Source organism: Fonsecaea erecta (assembly GCF_001651985.1).
Source record: "Fonsecaea erecta strain CBS 125763 chromosome Unknown Scaff2, whole genome shotgun sequence".
In the NCBI taxonomy this organism is placed as follows: Eukaryota; Fungi; Ascomycota; class Eurotiomycetes; order Chaetothyriales; family Herpotrichiellaceae; genus Fonsecaea; species Fonsecaea erecta.
The window spans coordinates 3199821-3213359 of NW_017387245.1; the positions used below are offsets into that span (position 1 = coordinate 3199821).

Consider the following 13539-nt stretch of genomic DNA (forward strand, 5'->3'; position numbering starts at 1 on the left):
ACCAGTCAGCAACAGACGCTTACCCGAAAGCGGCCTACAAGTGTCGACGCTTACCCTCATACTCGTGTGTCATATCTCTGACATGGTGTGAACCACGCTGGCCGGATCTGGATCGCAAACGAGCGTGTCTGCGGTGACTACTTTCATCTCCGTTTTCTGAATCACCAACACTCCGTGAGCGTTGCGTGGCATGGTGGACAGACACAGAAGGGTTTCTGCTCCGGAAAGATGTTGGTCCGCGTTGAGGAGAATATCCCACTTGTCGGTGAGGATGTGGTGTTCCCCAAACATAGTGCTGTCGGTCTCCTGCGTGATCTTCGATTGGTGTTGTCCCAACAAAGGGATCCGAGTACTGTCTTCTCAGAATTCTCGGGCCTGGTGTTGGCTGTCTCGACCGTGATCTTAGTCTCCGAGTTTGGTCTTCATATTCCCTGTCATTCAAATTGTCCTCGTAGTCTCGACTCCGTCCTCTACGGTCACCGTCGTAGAAAGTACGCTCGCCGAGGGGTGAAAGATGGAGTCGCCGAGTGTGCATGAACAATTCATGATCTGCAGTTTCATCACGCCGATGTCTTCGTCTCCTGCTGCTAGATGACTCTTCTTCGGGGCTCGATGAAGTTGAGTCACTGTAGGCTGGAGCTCGGTAGGACGTATCGTTGTAGTTGATTAGCTTGGTGCGACCTCTCGATGCAGCTCGACTTCGTGATCGGTGTCTCTGTGACTTGTATCTCTCTGAGCTTCGCCTAAGGAGGGCACGCGAATGCCGGCGCCGTGAGCGGGGCGAGTGAACACTGTCTGAGCTATTGTTGTCTTCACTATCCGTGGCCTGCTCCCTGCATTTTCGACAGATTGTTTTGCCGGGAGGTTGTCCTGGTTGGATGGGGTGCTTGTAGTGATAGCGTGCCGATCGATATCGCCCGCATATCTCACACTTGTACCTCGCTTCTCCTGAGGCGGCTATCGGACCCCGGAACGCGGCCTGAGGCCCGTAAAGTTGAGTCCGCGCTGACAGTGGATTTGTAGGTATGCCTGGCGGTACGCCTGGTAGGCCAGCCAGGAACGACTGAGGCTGAGATGCAAACGGTACTGGCAGTGGGAAAAGGGTCGGTGGCTGAGGTCCCATTGGGAGAGGCGGGATGGGCCCGATTGGAAAAACCCCTGATGGATGGAAGAATTGAGTTGGTGGGTTCATTGCATGTTCTTGACCTTTGGTATTGTCCCGCGAGTCCGGCTGATTCTGGCCCTGCTGAGGAGGAAGTAGGTACATTGTGACCGGTTGCGGCTGAGTCTGAGAGGTAGGAGCCATTGGAGCGGCCGGATGAGTACCTGAAGACGCAGAAGGGTCAGGTGAGGTGGGCGCAGGCAGAGCAAACGGACCGTCACTGCACTGAACGTGATGATTCTGACGCGAGTCCCTGGATGAAAAGAGTGAGCGAGCGCTTTGGCGGATCAATGCCAGGGGAAGAAGTTCCCTTGCAGAGGGCGTGTCTGACTTCTTCCTGACAAAGTAAGCACGACCGTCTGGACCTCGTTCAATCCAAGTTGAACGAGGCCTCATGGTGAAGGTAGTCAATGATAAAGGATGTGGTTGTGTTGGCGTGACGATGTGACACCGAGCTGAAGGGGCAGGTGCACACTGACCTTGAAGGAGCCTTGTTCTCGCCTACAAACCCAAAATAAGCGTCGTAAGAAGGATAGTAGATGCGTGAATTCCCAGGCAGACAGTAATAAGAGCCGTATGGTGCTTGCCACATGATGGTGCGGTAGAATCGAAACTCGAATCAAATTGGCGGATATGGAGATCGACAATGGCAGTCAGCTCTACATACTCCAGGGTGTCCTTGAAAACGCCATTTCAAATTGAGGGAGAAGAGCTTGGATATGCCACGTCGAGAGCAAGAGTGTCCACGCACAGGAATTAGATTCTCAGGACTAGGTAAGAGTGAGAATCAAAGCGCGTGCGACAAGAATGCCCTGAGACGGTATGGCAATGGCGTGCACGGGAGCTGGCGACAGAACCAAAGCGACATAGATCAGACTTCACCCTCCCCTAATGTCCTTGCAAGACTGCGGTAGGGGTATGTGAAATGGAAACGGTAGCCTGCGACTTCAGAGCCCCCTTGTGACTTTGAGATCAACGTCCCCCCTTCTCAATCCCTTCCCTCTTTTTCCCATGGCGGAATCCGCCGCTGTTGCAGAAGGAAGTTTTCGATACGAACAACCAGCAAGCAAGAAAGAAGGATACTTTGTAGTTACGTCTTCTGTTCTGTTTCCTCTCCGAGCTCGCTAGGTGTTCAGACAGCCAAATGTTGGCAGTGGTACAAGCTGGACAGCCCATCTCGAGTCTTCTGGAGGAGTCAAAGCAAAGAACATCGAAAACGATGGAGAAGGCCATATTTCAGCAACTAGAACAGGCACTGCCCGCAGTGGGCGAAAGCTTCCCTAACGCTCGTCTCTCGTAGAAGAACACTGTTGTCGGCTGAAACCTTGAATTGGACTTCGGTAGCTTTGTGATCCAAGCTGACTGAAGGTCTTCCAGCTCCGCTCTTTCTCCATCTTTCACATCGAAAATCAAGACGTCTTCGTTCAAAAAGAAGTTCACATGGATATGCCTGAGTCTGGAGAAAAATGAGCATGGTCACGATCGACCAAGCCACTCAACGTGTGGATTGTCCTACCGGTGCTCGACAACATTAACAAGTTTGCCAACCACTTGCGGGTGGGAAAGTAAATGGGACCATAAACTGCTAATCTGACCACATTATCTACCACATGAGACACGTTCAAGCAAAAAGGATAGAAGTTCGAAGTTAGAAATTGAGGCGGTAAGGGGCGAGGAGAGGTATGAGATACATGTCGACGTGTCGTCAGACACAGCGTCGTCATCTTGCATCTCAAGGTGCGACTTCCGATTGGCCGTCGCAGTAATTCTTGTTTGTTGCGCCGTTTGTAGGCAACTACCTCGTACTGTGCAGAAAACTCCCACTGACTCTGCTTTTCAAGACCAGGCGGTGGAATAGACCCCCCAATGCCCTCTTGAAGTCTTGAACTCGCCCCGGCATACTCAGGGGCAAATGACTGCCTCACGCTGAAATCCTGGTCACTCACAACCTCGATTTCCTTACCGAAGTCACTATGCCGCCGTTCAGCGAGGCCGACACCAGAATCTATCGCAGAGATGTGGCTTTGGGCGGTCAATCTCTCTCTGCTACCGAGCGCGAGAAGCTCTTGCAACGATATCTCCCCACACCACCCTCGGGGTTTTCGCAGAAAGATTCACAATTACCTAATACCTCGCAACGCCAAACATCCAAAGGGCACCGGCGAAGAGTGCGACCTTTCCTGAAGTCGAAGCTGCACTTCCTCGTCTTCTTCCTCATCCAACTCGTTTTCGGCATATACATTCGCCTGCGTCAAATCTATCACGCTGTAGTCTATCGCCTGCTCGGCATCAGGCACCATCACCACCGCACCCCGGAGTACATTCAGAAAGATGTCCAGAACCTCGACCGCATACCGGAGCACCTCAGTGTGATATTGAAGTTCAAGGCGGAAGAGGACGGGGGCCTAGAAGCATTGATAGACGAGGTCGCAGAGCTCTGCGCTTGGTCCGCAGCTGCGGGGATTCCGATGCTGAGTATCTATGAAAAGTCGGGGATCTTGAAGACATACATGGCGTCCTTGCAGGAGTTGGTGAAGCAGAAGCTCTCGTCTTACTTTGGCGCTCCCCCGGCGACGCCCACCCTGAGAGTATTTGCTCCCAATCACCCCTCCATGAGCCCGTCGCGGACACCGTCGCCGCAAATACCAGCGCAGGCACTCGCCGGTGGAATTTACGGCTCAAACGTCGCCACGGGCCGGGCGCATTTGGACCTCCTCCTACTGTCTGCCACGGACGGGCGAGACACGCTAGTCGACCTGACCAGAACACTGGCCGAGATGGCCCAAACCCAAAAGCTACGTCCTACAGACATAACTTCCAATCTCATTAACGCCGAAATCAGCGCGACGACCGCGGTTCCGGACTCGAGGCTCGCGCACGGCGACAGGCCGGCAGGCAAAGAGGTCGACGCAGGAGAACCGGATCTTGTCATCGTGTTTGGGCCGGTTGTGAAGCTGGATGGCTATCCGCCGTGGCAGATCCGGCTGAGTGAGATCTTCTGCGTGGGCGATTCCGGCGGCGATGTTTCTGGCAGCGGCAGCACGAGGGTTGAGTACCAGGCCTTCCTCAGGGCGTTGTGGAAATATGCAGGTGCAAATTTCAACTTTGGGAGATGAAAATTAATATAGAGAGGGCACCCGTCGGTGGTTTGGCCGATGGCTGATCCCATGACTAAAACCTTCCGAGGCTTCCCTGAAGCCCTTAAAGGCACTGTTATACAAGATGATAGATAGGCTGTGAAGGAAACATGCAAACCCGTTCATCCCCGGACGGTGTATCATGCAAGCTGTGTCCATGCTTCGCCGTCCCGGGCCTCGAATGATCTGTGCAATGCGCCTTCCTTCCAGCTTACGTAGGATCAAAAGTCCGTTTCGAACCCCGGGAACACGCGGACGATATTCCTTCCAGATGCAGCACTCGGGGAAGCCGGCCCACGTGATCGAAAGTACATCGAGGGAACCAGATGAAAGTGCCCGACGGTGATAGTGATAGTGACGATGTAGATCTATCAGGAGTCAGCCGGTGCCGTGGCCGTGCTACAGCTTTGTGCTTCTCGGAACTCACTGTAAGTTGTTTCTGGTTTGGAGACAGCCTCGGTCTGCAATTTCTCGCTTTGTTCTGACGTGCTGAAGGCTAAGGTGGTGGTTGTTGACAGTGCCATGTGCCGTGCCCCCTGGAGCTTTCTCTCAACCTGCTTTTTCGCTCACTGTTTCATGGTGCGGATGCCCCTGGAAAATCCTGCCAATGACGCAAAACTCTACGTTGTGCAATCCAGCACATCCGGAGCAGTCCACAGCTGCCAACTCCATGCTATGCTTCAATGGAATGAAACGCCATCACGTCCTGTAAAGGTTTAGTCATCGTAATCATCATCGTAGCCAGTATAAGTTTCCCACATCTCATCGTTTCTACCCGAGTGAACAAGCGAATGCATCACGCGCTCATATGTCCACATGGTGACGGCTGATGCTGGTGCAGCCTAGATATCAAAGTCAGTATGTGATGTTCGCTGAGAGAGGACACTCACCTTGATCAAGCTGACAGTCAGTCCTCGATACCAACCCCGATAGCCTTCCTTCTTCCAAATGGTCGTGAGAGCACGAATAACACCCGCATATTCGGGGATATTCGTGTGGATATACCTGGCCCTGGTCGGGCCCTGCACCTGCAGTCTCTTCCTGACCAGATCCAGAGGAAAAACGGCAGTTTTTGCAAAGACACTGGCGAATACACCAGCAGTGGCATCACCGGAGCCGAACGGCAATGTCTTGCCCCCGATGTATTGATGGAAGAATTCATAGCTCATGAAGAAGAGGCCCATGTAGGGGACGATCTGGCCTAGCGCAGCGCTGAGGCCCCGAAAGAAGCCGCTGGGTCCCTCGTGCCGGATAATGTCTTGAATAGAACTGGCGAGTCCCGAATAGATCCTCTCCGGGCCTTGTGCAGCGAATCGGGTCCGCAGCAGATCCAAAGGATAGGTAATTGAAGTTGCGGCGGCGCCTGCTCCGGCACCGCTAACGAAAGACTCGACTGATGGCGGCAGACGCGACGGAAGCATAGCTTGAGCTTGAGTGATTGAGCGATAAGCGGTAAACTGGACGCCACCATATGTGATGTACATCAATTCCGCAGGAATATTTCCCTTCCACAGCGCCCGGATACCCTCATCTCTCGCGATTGCGCGCAGAGTGGGAAAGACACCCTTGTAGATTGGGCCTTTGATGCCATCGCAAGACAGAGGGTCGGAGAGCGAATGGGGCTGGAGCTGGAGTCGGATTTTGACAACGTCTAAGGGAGCGATGACGAATCTGGACACGAGGCCTGCGATGCCACCAGCTATAACAACTTGCTGTCTCGTGCCCTGTTGTAAAGGGTGAAGATAAGCAAATTGATCAATTGGAGAATCGGCCCCTGGGGACAAGGCCAGGAGTCTGGACTTACCTCATCCTTGAGACGCTCGATCTCACCCGACATGCGCCCTGGACTGGCTCCCTGAAAGCCGCTCTACAGCGGTAAGGAGGTTGTTGTGACAAGACTCCCGTGGTTGTGAAAGAGGATGAAAGGAAAAGGGCTGAGAGCGATGACATCGTTCAGCCGATCATCATTGGGGTTGGGAGAGCTTTTTGGCGAGCTGCGTCTGTTGCACGTGAGTTCGCGTGTCGTCCCAGTGGTGCAGTGCTGGGTCACTGAGGGTGGCAATGATGGTGAATTGAATGTTACGACGATGCCATGACGGGTTCTGGAGAATTCAAATTTGGGTTATTGATCGACTGGAAACGACTGGTTTCATCAATTCACTGTCACCGGAGGGTCGATGGAACAGGTGGTAGGGAGGCATGTAGGTGGGGGGTTTGTCGGCGGCCGTGTGCATGGATTTGGAGCGCGCGTCATGAGTTCTTTTTCACTCGCCTAGAAGTGAAGAACGTTCAGGCTTCACACATCACGATAGATTCACCACTTGGTGACAAAGTCGCCGCCCGCTGCTTCGCCTAAGCTTCTCTTCTTCCCATCAGCGATGGTTCCTGCTCCTCCGGTGGCGGCTTTGACCTTGCAAATATGTTCCGCAATCCTCGAGAGAATGCTTCCGTCCCAATAGACGAGCGAGTCTTGCCCTATATCGGCCGGCCGCCAACTCCTCCCTCTCCAGGCCCGAAAGGCCATCCTCTCTTCTCTTTGCCTGCCGACTACGCAAGAGAGGTCGCAGCCCGAGCCCCCGCTCCAAAGAAGCGATCTTTCATGCCTGGCCGCCAACCCACCTCGAAGACCCCGGTGGCAAAGAAGAACGGGCCTGGTCAGAACCAGAGCATCCTCAACTTCTTTGCAAAGTCAGATAAGAATACTCTCAACGGCACCGATACGACCGAACCGCCTCCGCTGTTCTTTAAGGACATCCAGCCGGGTACTCAAGCGCGTGAGCTGAGTGACGAAGAGTCTCGGTTCCACGAAGACGGTGGGCCCGTCAAAAAGAGGCGTATCGATGATGAACGGGACTTGGAGGACTTGGAGGACTTGGAAAGCTTCATCCGCACACCCTCGCCTGGAGTTGAGCGTGATGCTGGTAAGGCCAAGCAGGTACAAATTCCTCCAAATGGGAATGTCGAGTTAGCCACGCCGCACAAGAAGTACCGAGCGGGATTCCTAGACGACTCGAGCGATGAGGAAGACGACGCCTGGACTGCAGCCATCAATAGCGCTGTCAATCTCGCCGATACTACGAAGAGAGTACGAGACACTAAGAATCTGGAGACTTTAAGCACCATTGACGTCGATATAGGATCCAGAACGCCAACGGCGGCCTCGAAGCAGCCTGAATTGGGTTATGACTCAAGCAGAATCAATGCCGTCCTTCAAGATAGCTATGGAGATGCGGAAATCCCGGGAAAGGATCCTCCGCCCTTGACGCGTGAAGCAACAAGTGTCTTCGACCCTGGAGAATTTGATGATGGCGACTTTGAGAACGATGAATTCTTCGAAGGAGGAGAAGAATACATGGAGCGCAGGTGGATGGAGGAGCAACGAGAGATGGGGATGGAATTTGACGACGAGGACTCGAAGTCGGAAAGTGAGAGCGTCAGGACGCCACGAAGCATGGCTGAAGATGATCAAGTCAACGCCGAGGAACCTGGTGGTATTTCTGTCTGCCCGATATGTACCGGCAGCTTGAGAGGATTTTCCGAGAACCGAGCGTCGGCCCATGTCAATGCCTGTCTTGACGGCAATGCTGAACCACTAGCAAATGAGTCTGAATTGAAAAAAGAGATCGAAACTCGCACGTCCAACGATATCGGTGAAGCGGTGTCTGTCTCAAAGCGCTTCCAGCGGGCAGCAATTGCTCGCCCTGCTCAGTCCAATCCTTTTGCTGTTTCGAAACATGGGAAAGCAAGTTCAGCCTTTGCCAGGCTCATGTCTGGGCATGCTGAAGATGCTGCCTGGGCTGAAGCTGCAGCTCATGAGGCCCGATCTCGCGGCAAGCCCGCATATCAACGAACCTGCCCCTTTTACAAGATCATGCCTGGCTTTTACATCTGTGTCGACGCCTTCCGGTATGGCAAGGTTGAAAACCAGAACGCCTACTTTCTCAGTCATTTCCATAGTGACCACTACATTGGTCTCACATCCTCATGGAGCCACGGTCCGATCTACGCCAGCAAAGTCACCTGCAATCTAATGATCCAGCAGCTGAGAGTCGATCCCAAATGGGTGGTTCCACTCGAATTTGAGAAAAGGGTCGAGGTGCCAAATACCAAGGGAGTCTTCGTTACCATGATTCCTGCCAACCACTGCCCTGGATCGTCACTCTACCTATTCGAAAAGGTCACTGGTAAGAACAAGGACGGATCTCCAAAGTCAACCCGTATTCTCCATTGTGGGGACTTTCGGGCATGTCCTGCCCATGTCGCTCATCCTCTCCTACGTCCTGACGTTGTCGACAGCGTTACCGGCCTGACCAAGCAACAAATCATTGACACCTGCTACCTGGACACGACGTACCTAACTCCCAAATACGCATTTCCAAGTCAACAGGACGTCATCGATGCTTGTGCGCAGATGTGTGTCAGTCTGTCGAAGGAGATCGTGGACGAAAATGACGGCTGGGAGAAAGTCAAGGCCACGCGCGCTGGCAGTACAATGAAAAAATTCCTCGAACAGGGTGAGGCGACGGTCAACAAACCAGACGACGAGGAGGCAGAGAAAAAACCGAAATTGCGTGGCCGCCTTCTCGTCGTCATTGGCACCTATTCAATTGGCAAGGAACGGATCTGCTTAGGAATCGCCAAAGCCTTGAACTCCAAGATCTATGCTCCTCCCTCGAAGATGCGTATCTGTCTGTGCCTCGAAGATCCCGAACTCAATGCCAGATTAACGAAGAACCCGCTTGAAGCACAGGTTCACATGCAAACATTAATGGAGATCCGCGCCGAAACACTTCGCGATTATATGATGACCTACAAGGGCCATTTCGCTCGCGTGGTCGGCTTTCGACCGACAGGCTGGTCCTACCGCCCCCCGACATCACGCTTCACCGAGAACCCAGCGGTCAGCACCGTCCTACATTCTGAAGGCTGGAAAACACGCTACACGATGCGCGACCTAGCTCCCCAGCGGGGAAGCACACGAGAATCGAATTGTTTTGGAGTGCCCTACTCAGAACACAGTTCCTTTCGAGAGCTGACCATGTTTTGTTGCGCCCTGAGGATCAACCGGATCATCCCGACAGTTAATGTGGGAAGCGCCAGGACCAGAGAGAAAATGAAGGCGTGGGTTGAGAAGTGGGAGGCCGAGAAAAGAAAAAATGGATTGTTTACTGTCGAAGCTGGGGCGGAGGGCTGGGGAAGCGGAGATGGCAAGTTGAGCTACGGAGTGTAACTGTATGGTTCATGGTACCAAGTCGATGCACACATAGGGTGAATGTTATCGGTTGTTGTGTGACAGTGACGGCAACGTTGCTAATCTGAGAAGGATCGTTCAAGGACGGACAAGGCTGTTGTCATTGCTCCTCGTGTGGGCATCCATGCACGGTAGCAGAGCCAGCAAGCCCACTCCGCTGTTTCTAGAGGAGACAAGGGTTGCCACCAGATCAAACACACATATTGAACCTCGAGCCTTGGTTCGATCCAATAAAATCATCTGCAAACCATATACCCTGCCTCTCGCTCTCGGTATCTGAACGGTGCACCGGGGCCAGCAATCGAGTCCCCTGACCACTCCCTGTCGTTCTTCCAAAATGATCACCGGCACCATCTCGAAGAATGGTCTTGCCATTCCACCATCGCGGGCTGCTGGAGCGTAGTAGAAATACGCATTCCTGCATAGCCATCTCAGTTGCCGGCTGTCTAGACACGCCGTAGTGTACGTCGTAATGACTCCCTCGGTGGAATCCGTCTTTGCCAGCCCTTTTGGTTTTTCATTTGGTGACCACGCCTCACAGTATTTGCAGCTCTTCTTGTTTCGTATCTTCACGGTTTTTTAAGTTCCTTTCCCCTTTTGACTCATGGCTTCTCTCCGACAAGCATCCTCCAGAAGTCCCCTGTCGACCTTGTCAGGCGGCAAGTGCACGTATCGTACCACCGAACCTCTGATGAAGATGTTCTTCACGGACGACAAGTGGGGATATTTCAGTTCATCCAGCACCGTGATGTCGTCCAGCTTGATATTCAGGTACTGATCGACGGACTTCAGGGTGCCGCGGATGGAGATGTCATTTTTCAGCTCGACCGTGACGGTCTGCTGGGTCAGGGTCTTGAAGAAACTGCGCCTCTCGTCAGCCCAGGTGCTCGATGAGCGCAATGAAGTTTGGGGCGTGGGGTTACCTGAAGAACAGCATGGTGGGCGGCGCGCGTTGGTGTGTCCGCAAGTGTCGATGGTAGGGTGTCGCGCGATGTCGCCTTCAGAGTTGAACTGGCGCTCCTCTCAAGTTCAGAAATACGACCACTGCTCTCCACTCCTTCGTCGGAACGCCTTCTCACCACTTTCGGGTTCTGCAAGCCATGCCTTTCAACGGCGGAGGTAATGCCAAGAACTTTCGAAGGAGTGCGTATCTGGCCTATCTGGCCCACCGAATGCGCTACGTGCAGTCATTTGCACCTAGAGCGCAGCATTCCTCCATGGCTTGGCCTCGCCCACTACCTGGTTCTGGGATAGGATTGCCAACCGTCTCCAAGATTTTCTCCACTGATACGTCAGTCGATACTTACCCATTTCATTGAAGTCTCGTCTGCGATAGCTGGAGCGACGTTGCCAGTGGCTCGGCAACGGTCCGCTCGCCGGCCAGATGTGGCGTTGGCTCAACCTAACATGCGGTGATGATGTCGCGACATCCATATGGGCAACCTATGACATCGATGATCCGGTTCACCAAGTCCTTTATTTGCCTGCGATCTCGACTCGGGCTTCTCCACGATCGGCAGGTGCTTCACAGATGAGAACAAGACTCGAGCCAATTATAGTTGCAGCGCAAAATTGCCTTGGAAATTTCAGGTCTGTCATGTTGGTATTGTTTATGAGACACTTTTTCCCATGTAGCGATATACAAGCCACTCCTTTCCCACCTGTTTCTGTTCTTTCGTCTTTCGTTTACCCAGTCTTTGCAGATTTAGAATCTCGAGGTTGCTCCGTTGTCAGCGAAGCATTCTTAGTACGTCTTTGGCTGGGTCTACTGCTGGGTCTACTGCTGGGTCTCGATGACATCAATTGAAAACAAATCCACAGCAGAAGTTCCCGCTTTAGAGGCCCCAGATGTCGCAGACCCAGCTGCGGACTCGTGCTCATGCGGCCGTCGCATACGACGAACAAGCTCAAAAGCTCTCTCTTGAATCCTCATCTCAGATAAATGACGACGGCGATAGGGCTGGTCATGCCGTTGAAGCCAAATTCATCACTCCATTGGACCCAGTCATCGAAACCGTGGATGGCAATAGGCTGCCAGCCGTGCCCGTCCAGGAAGCGCATAAGATCAACTTGTTAAAGAACCGATCTGAGGGCCGACCATATCGTCCTGGACGACCGCGAGGTTTGAGCCGGTTCGACAGGCAAAGGGCTGGGCCTGGAGCAGTTGACCAGAATGAATTGATGAAGGATGACCAAGAGAGCGAATCCAGTCGATTAGACGAAGCAATTCCGGTCTTGCATACCCACCCTCTCTTTCCTCCCCTGCCTCTCTACGGGCCTCCATCAGTTCTACGAGATCTTCAATGTGCAGTACTTCGAACGACATCAGCTATACTCTCGACGGCCTTTCTTGCCGTCATCGTACTGGGGGCGTTGTTCACATCAATACCGCGATTTTTCAACGATGCGTGGCTGTGGCTCACCTTCAGGGATCCTTGTACGCGGAGACCTTTCCACGACGAGGAGACAAGACGTTCGGTTATACGCAAAGAGCAAGAGAAGGAATGGAGGAGGCGCGCGACAAAACAAGACGCAGCTTCACAAAACGGTACAATAGAGCAGGCTGCATCGACACAGAAGCCACTGGTACCGCTTGAGGGAGGCCCTGATAAACTAGTCTGCGACATCAGGTACTATGCACGTCGAGTGGGTCTAGACGCCGAGGAGTTCAAAGTGCAGACAGAAGACGGGTTTGTCCTGTCATTATGGCATATCTACGACCCCACAGAGTACACACCCGCTCCAAGTACAGAGCGACAACCGGACGAGCCTACCATTTTCACAGATTCCAAAGAAGGCTTCCAACGCCACATCCAGAAGCAGTACTCCGATGGCAACAGAAGATACCCCGTATTACTGGTGCATGGGCTCCTGCAGAGCGCTGGTGCTTATTGTGCAAACGATGACGACAGTTTGGCCTTTCTTCTGTGTAAGTCTGGGTACGACGTATGGTTGGGAAACAATCGTTGCGGTTTCAGTCCTGAGCATAGTCTGTTAGAGTATCATGATCCGCGGATGTGGGCTTGGAATATTCGGCAGATGGGAGTGATGGACCTTCCCGCGTTCATGTCTCGAGTTCTAGAGGAGACGGGATTCGAGAAGCTCGGGTTGGTGTGTCACAGCCAGGGTACCACAGAAACATTCGTGGCGTTGGCGAAAGAGCAGCGACCAGATCTGGGTGACAAGATCAGTGTCTTCTGCGCTCTTGCCCCTGCAGTCTACGCAGGTCCCTTGATTGGCAAGATGTATTTCAAGTTCATGCGGGTTATTTCACCGTCGATGTTTAGGGTCTTCTTCGGCATCCACAGCTTCATCCCGCTGATGATGACCATGCACCGCGTGTTACCCGGAAAGCTTTATGGAGCCCTGGGCTACCGCGTCTTCTCGTTCTTGTTTGATTGGACCGACACGCGATGGGATCGGGGACTTCGGAATCGACTGTTCCAGTTCTCACCCGTCTACGTAAGTGCAGAGAGCATGAGGTGGTGGTTGGGTCGAGAATGCTTTGCGAAGCAAAAGTGCATTCTCGCCACACGGGAAGATGGACAGACGGAGGAGGTGGAGGACGATGGAGAGGAAAGCCCTGAGCGTGGCACGTCCAACGGAGACGATCGAGGGCGAACGGCATGGTTTGACGAGCATGTCCCTCCGCTGGCGCTGTGGGTGGCCGGAAGCGACGACCTTGTCGATGGGAGGAGACTTTTGAGGCGGTTCGAACGTGGACGTGAACCCTTCGTGCAGGTGGTCCACAGCAAAATCATTGAGGAATATGAGCATCTCGATGTTCTTTGGGCAATGGATGCCGTGGAGCAGGTGGGCAACGAAGTCCGGCAGGTACTTTGGAAGACGATGCCAGAGGAGGCAAGAAGGATATGCAGGAGAATATTTGCAGTCGTGGATGATGATCGAGGCGATAGTCAAGCCGGTGACCGACAAGAGTAACTGGCAGCGAGGAATAGAGCGTCGATGTCCGTCGCAAGAAGCAATTT

General features: G+C 53.3%; 5 protein-coding genes across 5 annotated transcripts; 3 read left to right on the top strand and 2 right to left on the bottom strand.

Moving 5' to 3' along the window:
• Positions 1-3135: 3135 nt before the first annotated feature.
• AYL99_02915 (hypothetical protein) lies at positions 3136-4278 on the top strand (the record flags this gene model as incomplete). The annotated part of the gene is made up of 1 exon (XM_018834431.1): positions 3136-4278. The coding sequence occupies one exon, from the start codon at positions 3136-3138 to the stop codon at positions 4276-4278; it is 1143 nt and encodes a 380-aa protein (XP_018697055.1).
• A 737-nt stretch (positions 4279-5015) lies between these two features.
• Positions 5016-6136, bottom strand: AYL99_02916 (mitochondrial thiamine pyrophosphate carrier 1; the record flags this gene model as incomplete). Its single annotated transcript, XM_018834432.1, has 3 exons — positions 5016-5141; positions 5190-6023; positions 6104-6136. 3 exons carry the CDS (start codon positions 6134-6136, stop codon positions 5016-5018), a joined length of 993 nt encoding a protein of 330 aa, XP_018697056.1.
• A 582-nt stretch (positions 6137-6718) lies between these two features.
• Positions 6719-9529, top strand: AYL99_02917 (hypothetical protein; the record flags this gene model as incomplete). The annotated part of the gene is made up of 1 exon (XM_018834433.1): positions 6719-9529. The coding sequence occupies one exon, from the start codon at positions 6719-6721 to the stop codon at positions 9527-9529; it is 2811 nt and encodes a 936-aa protein (XP_018697057.1).
• A 600-nt stretch (positions 9530-10129) lies between these two features.
• Positions 10130-10487, bottom strand: AYL99_02918 (U6 snRNA-associated Sm-like protein LSm2; the record flags this gene model as incomplete). The annotated part of the gene is made up of 2 exons (XM_018834434.1): positions 10130-10412; positions 10474-10487. The coding sequence occupies 2 exons, from the start codon at positions 10485-10487 to the stop codon at positions 10130-10132; spliced, it is 297 nt and encodes a 98-aa protein (XP_018697058.1).
• Positions 10488-11398: 911 nt separating this feature from the next.
• Positions 11399-13492, top strand: AYL99_02919 (hypothetical protein; the record flags this gene model as incomplete). Its single annotated transcript, XM_018834435.1, has 1 exon — positions 11399-13492. The coding sequence occupies one exon, from the start codon at positions 11399-11401 to the stop codon at positions 13490-13492; it is 2094 nt and encodes a 697-aa protein (XP_018697059.1).
• Positions 13493-13539: the final 47 nt, after the last annotated feature.